Consider the following 6802-nt stretch of genomic DNA (forward strand, 5'->3'; position numbering starts at 1 on the left):
TAATCATCCTGACTTTTTTCCTTTAAATAAGAAGTATCTAAGAAAACGGTACCTGTTGATACTGAGTTCTTTCCATCCATTTCTTGCAAGTTGAAGTTGTTTAAGTAGAGTGAAGACCCAACGAAGGAGAATTAAAGCTGATTCCCAGTTACAGTTGAGTTCTAAACAACAGCAGGAGATTCTGTTGAGAAAAACAAAAACAAAATTAGCATTCATTCATTAACTAACTGTTTCTTACAGCTTACATTATTATTGAGTAATTAATCAATTACAAAACAATACATGCATCATCCCCAAACTAAGTCCATTTGTGCCCACTTATCTGGAACCAACAACAAAACAGCATCAGTGTACTTACAGTAGAAAGGCGTGGGACTCTGAGGCAGTTCTGCAGTTCCTTTATTTATAATCGCTCTGAGGGGACAAACTTCACCTGGTCGTTATTCATTGACAGAAGAGTTGTGCCGAGAAGAAACAGGCAAATTTCTTAAAAAGTGCTGTGACCTGTCGAAGGATGTTTCAAACACGAGTGAGACCAGTCTAAGAATCTGCAGAAACACAGGAGCTCTGTGAAGCTGCCGACATGCTGATGTGAAGGCGGAATAATGGTTTCCATGTTGTCTCGTAGTTTAGCTTATGAGTATGACCAAAAGGTATTCGGTCATAAACCACCGTATTTGATTGATATTCAATTCCAATCAATTTTATTTCTATAGCGCCAAATCACAACACAGGTTATTTCATGGCACTTAACACATTAAAGTTCTTACAGCAGAACTTTACAACATTATACAGAGAAACCCAACAAGTCAACAGTGTTTTTTCAGGATCATATGGTTCTCTAAGATCCCCAATATATGATGGAGCCTGGTCATGAAGAGCTTTGTAAGTGAGCAAGAGAATTTTAAATTATATTCTTGATTTAACAGGAAGTTAAGTACAAGTTTGTTACGTCACAGTTTATTCTCATGTTTTTGCCTTTCAGCTTTTGCAACATTCTTTAATAAAGTCCATAAACATGTGGCGATCTCTCCACATTTACAATGTAATTTACAATCATTTATAGGGCCAGTTTAATCTTGACACTCCTACCTGCCCTGATGTGACTCACCTGATTCCAAACAAACCATCATCCACCAGTTACCCTGCATGAATTTGGACTTTGCCTATTTGCCTGCTTCTTTTGTATTGATAAGTTGATTTTTGCCCATCTGTCGCCAGCCTACACCTTCCTGCAGACGTTGTCTCTCACCTTTCTACTTCCATGATTTCACTCTGAATTGTTTCAACTTTCTATCTTTGTCTTAGCCGTGTTTTATGCTGTGTTTCCAAATAACATACTTCTCGTAGTACCCTAAAAAATAGTGCTCTTCCATGTTCGGACTCCTACTTGTTTAGTGCAGGAATTTTGACAGAGCAGTGCTGTTTCAATCTGCACACTGCTGTTCTGCACTGACCGGAAATAACCTCAAGCATGTGAACACACATTACCCACCAAAATATCTGCAGCTTTAATTATTTTACTCAGAAATGAACATGTTTTTTGTGCCCTTTGTTGAACGAAGTCAATAAACAGATTCTTCTGTCCAGCAGAAGTCGTGAAAAAAACAAAAACACTTTCGTGAAAATTCTTCTCGTCGGTGGCCCCGCCCCCTTCCTCTACGTAGCCAAGATGGCGACCTTTTAGGTTTAGAAACTGTCTTCCGGCGTTTCACACTTCTTTTTTGGACCGTTTTGAGTGCATCATCCTGGTACTAGTAGCGTACTGCATGTTTCTGAACTCCACACTTATGCACTCAAAATAGTGAGTGTTAGTACACAAGTACAACGTTAGGAACACGGCACCAGTCTGGTCTTTTACCGAGTTGCGACACTTTCACATCCAGGGGAAGCTTTAAGTCCAGGTAATTATATTTCGGGTTATGGTGTTTGGATGTTTTCAGCAAAAAATGTCAACACACTTAAACATTTGTCACTACCCTGTAAATCTTCTGTTTGGTCAGCAGCTCGGGCCAAAACCAATTCCTCGCAGACAAAATGGAGATTCATTCTGACACAAAGAACCAAAGAGAGACCAAAACATGAATTAGTTTGCTGGAGAAAAGCTTTTAAATTGATGTTTTTAGGGTGAGTCGTTCCAACACTCACCAACAATCTGGCCCCACGCCGGGTCATCTGCCACAAATTTGTTGAAAACTGGATCAAATTTGAAGGCTGTGAAAGATATTTTTGATTCTGGTTAAAAAAAAAAAAAAAAATAAAAAGTATTAATAGAAAAATATAAGATTGGTGTTACATCGGGGCAGGTACGAGTGGGAGGATTGAAAAGACACTGTAAATGCGGTGAGAATGCCCCATTCGTCATCATTGGTAATGAATGTGGCAAAAGAATTAAATGCATTAATGAACTGTGAATTAAAGAATAACGATGATTTGGAAAATCTACAAAAAGCTTTGATTTTGGGTCTTAGGATCCTTTAAAAAGTCAAATTAGTTTATCTGTTCAGCCAGTTGTTGCCCTGCTCTTTGTATCCACTGAGATTTATGACTTTGATTGACTTAAAGCCAATAAAGATGTTGCCCTGCTGATTAATTTCAGTTATGTAAGCAGCATGATTGTTATATAAACCAGACGCCCTTTCAACTTTCAATATTAAAAACTTTTTTTTATTTTTATAATGCCTGTAATTAGGGCAGGCTAAAATGACCCTGAACAATCTCTCCCTTTTTCTCTCTCTTCTAGAGGTTTTAACTTTTCCTTAACTTCATTGATATTTTGCCATTTATAATTTTATTTGGTCAAATACGACTCTATTGACTGTAATTTCAATAGAAGTTGTAATTGACAACTGCATGTCAATTACTTATGCTCACTGTTTGATTGACATGCAGTTGTAAAGCACGACTTTAACTGTAAAATGTGGTCATAAAACACTTGGGAATATTTGAAACAAATAAAAAAAAATGGTTTTGTCACATTGGTGTTAAAATTACAGACCCAATTTCAAGTCGGTTTGATAAATTCCGTAGGAATCTTTTAAAAGTGCAAAAAAAACAAAAAAAAACAATTAAAAATAGCCGAAATACTGTTGAGTTACAGCTCCAATTCCACGCATACCAGATTTGGTGTTGATAGTAGTTGTAGAGGCTCTTTAGTGGGCGCTACGGAGTAATTTTAGTTTTGTGGCACCTTTAAGCCCTCAGAAGTAGAATTCATTTGAAAAGAAGAAAAAAAACCAGAAGAACAGTTCCTTTATAAAAAAAATAATTAAAAAACCAATATGGGCTTTTGCACTGTTTTGGTGCTCAGGGCCCGAATAATAAACATTGTAGAAGTGATCTGCAACTTTTGGAGAGAAAGAATATCTCTAAACTGTTCATGTGTGCTATATAATAATAATAATAAATAAATAATATAAGATTTCACAAATGCGAGTGGGGGGATCTGACTCGATCTGATTGGAAACCATGGGACACCATGGTTTTTTTAAAACTTATTTTCGAATTAATGGCGGGACTATTTTCAGATGGACCGCCAGAAAACACCTTCAGCTCGCGAAACCGAGATAACGCACAGAAATTTGATTAACTCCGAATTTTTATGAAACGAGTTGAATGGGAGTCTATGGAACCAACCTCAAAATACTATCTCGTGACCTCGATTTAGTAATTCCTGCTCACCAGCTCTGTAAAACACAGCTATACTTCCTTTATTTAAAAAAAAAAACCCCACAGCTTTACATACATATTTCTTACAAAATATGACGTCTCGCCATATCCGCGAGTATGTAAAATATCTCTGATTCGAGTTTGTTTGTTTTGAAAAGTTGAAGGCGGAACTAAAAAAAACAAAAAAACAAAGGGAACTCGCTGTATCTGCCGGAACGTCACGGCGGTGACATCCGGCGACCAAAACAATGAAAACTGCTGGAAATATTAGCTTTAGTGGATGCGTTTGACCCCTTCAGGTATCAAAAGTCGTATCGCGCGGTAAATATTTCCACCTGTCGGGAGTAAATATGTCTTCAGTGCAGCATTTCAAAGAGTTTATCAGCGAGCGACTGACAGCTGCTGCGGAGGAAATATTCGGCGTCTTCGCGGAAACCATCGTCCGGTACGAAGAGGAGATCGACCGGCAGCGGAAAATGCTGGAAATCACCTGGAAACCCGAAATAAAGTTACACAGAGCAGGTCTGTCACACTGCGGAGGATCCTCATCGGAGCTCTACGTCACATTTATTTTAAGGTCCCAAAACAACAACAACAACAACAACAACAACAACAACAACAGCAGCCAAGAAAATGCTGAAAAAGATTTTTATTTTTTTTAATTATAATTTGTTCCCCTGAGAAACAGTTTGTTTAAAGAGCAGAAATGTTTTTGCACTATAAAAAAATTAATATAAAATAAGCAGCTCTATCTGCCAGCACCTGACACTTGTTGTTTTCCTTCTCAAGTCGTATTTATTTATTTCTGTGTACGTAGTTTGTGTGTTTATTAATTGGTCTTACCTTTATAAGAACAAAAAAAAAATCTCTTATTTCGATTGTATACGTATTTAGTAATTTTTTTTTATTTTTCCTAACCGTGTTTCTATTCTGCTGTGACGACTAAATTTCCCCACTGTGGGATTAATAAAGTCTCATCTCATATGTACTAATTATACAAAATTTAAAAAAAAAAGTTGTTTCACAAGCTCATAGGGACTCGTCGTCAGGGGTCATCAATGTTGTTGTTTTTTTCTTGTGTCTTTCCGTCCCTCCAGACGTCCCACAGCAACATGTCTGTAAGGAGGAGGAGGTTCCCCCTGACCAGGAGAGGAACTCCAGTCTGGACCAGGAGGAACCAGAACCTCCGCCGATTAAAGAGGAAGAGGAGGAACTCTGCACGGGTCGGGACGGAGAGCAGCTCGAACTGAAGGAGGAGACCGACACCATCGTCGTGACTCCTTCTGATGAGGACAGCGATACTTTCATGGCCCCAATTTGTGAGGAAAGTGACCTCGGCGAACCAGAACCGGACGGCGACCCGCTCCCCTCCGACGGTCACGCTGCGTTCAAGAGCCGAGATCCGAGAGGAAGCCGGCGCGAAGGCTCGGCGTCCACCAGCAACGCGCAGCCGAAGACGAGAATTCACAGCGACGACGAGGACGACTCGTCCGTGTCGGAGAACCCGCGTAACGCCGACGCGGCGAAAAAACCGGTACGGTGCGACATTTGCGGGAAATCCTTTAAATACAAGTCGGAGATGGAGAAACACCACCGGATCCACACGGGCGAGAAGCCGCACTCTTGCAACTTCTGCGGGAAGAGGTTCATTCGCAGGTCGCACCTGATGAGTCACATGAGGATCCACACGGGCGAGAAACCGTATTCCTGCAGGTCGTGCGGGAAAACGTTCAAAGACGCCTCCACGCTGAAGTACCACATGGAGACGCACGCGGGCGAGAGCTTCGGCTGCGACACCTGCGGGAAAAAGTTCGGCCACAGCTCCGCCCTGAAAACGCACACGAGGATCCACTCGGGCGTGAAGCCGTACGCCTGCGAGACGTGCGGGAAGCGCTTCTACCAGCTGTCGCTCTTGAAGTACCACGAGAGGATCCACACGGGCGAGAAGCCGTACGCCTGCGCCACGTGCGGGAAAAACTTCAGCCAGAGCGCCGCGCTGAAAGTGCACGCGAGGATCCACACGGGCGAGAAACCGTACCTCTGCAAGGCCTGCGGGAAAAGGTTCACGGACAAGTCGTCGCTGATCAAGCACGCGGGGACGCACGCGGACGAGAAGCCGTACTCCTGTCAAATATGCGGGAAGAAATTCGTTTTTAAACCGTACTTGAAAAGTCACATGAGGACTCACCGAGGGGAGAATCCGCAGTCCTGAAGCTTTCTAGCTTGAAAAAAAAAAAACAACAAAAAAAAAAAAAAAAAAAAACACGTGGAATTGGTGACGGGTTTTAAAAACGTCGGATCTTTCCAGATTTCTTTTTTAATTTTTTTTTATTAAAGACTTCAACGAGAGTTTATTACGCGTCAAATCGGGTTCTGATCCGTGTCAGACTGCACAAATCAGCGTGAATGTCAAAGAAGCTCATTGCACGTTTAATTTTTTTTCCCCACTAAAGTATTTTGTAAATCCCGTTAAAAGGCCTTTAATTGTGTGAACACCTGTAAATATATATATTTTTTTTACAAGAAACAGAAAGCATGAAAACACGATCCCGTTTAATTATTATTATTTTTTTTAGCCTGTTCTAATTTTGAAGACAAATTAAGCACACTGAATTCACTCCGTTTTTTATTCTATTTGTCATCGTGGACTATTGGATGTATTGACCTGCTATCACTGAATTACTTTGAATCTGAAGGAAATCTTTAAAAAAAACAACAACCTGAGGATTCTCATGTTAGTCCTGAAATACTTCAACTCCTGCACCGTCAGTGTTTCATATTATATCTGATTACGATACGATAAGAGAGTTTTCTCCTAATTATGAGATCAGGGTCTCAATCCAGTTTTCAAATGAATTGAAACTTGTGACTGAATGTTGTGATTTATTTTGATCTCTACCTCAGTTATATTTTTAAACTCTAATGTTGAGAAACTCTCGAGCACTTCTTGCCAAATATGTTTTTGTGTTTAGAGCACTTTTTTTTTTTTTTTTTTAATGTTTGTCTTTTCCGATAGCATCAACTTTTTTTTTTTTTTTTTTTGTATCAGACTTTAGTGATGACTAACAAATTGCAGCGTGTACGACGTGGTGTTTGTAAAAGGCGCTATGGAAATAAACTATTTATCAAAGAA

At 40.0% G+C, this 6802-nt stretch overlaps 1 protein-coding gene across 1 annotated transcript; it reads left to right on the forward strand.

The window, feature by feature from the left end:
* The first annotated feature begins 3893 nt into the window (after window positions 1-3893).
* On the forward strand, window positions 3894-6802 carry LOC138614371 (zinc finger protein 3-like). Its single transcript, XM_069687769.1, has 2 exons — window positions 3894-4191; window positions 4767-6802. Exons 1-2 carry the CDS (start codon window positions 4020-4022, stop codon window positions 5879-5881), a joined length of 1287 nt encoding a protein of 428 aa, XP_069543870.1. The 5' UTR covers window positions 3894-4019; the 3' UTR covers window positions 5882-6802.

This window comes from Brachyistius frenatus, unplaced genomic scaffold (genome assembly GCF_029030835.1).
Source record: "Brachyistius frenatus isolate BFR_SWC_R1_liver_20210118 unplaced genomic scaffold, ASM2903083v1 Contig_489, whole genome shotgun sequence".
Taxonomy (NCBI): domain Eukaryota; kingdom Metazoa; phylum Chordata; class Actinopteri; family Embiotocidae; genus Brachyistius; species Brachyistius frenatus.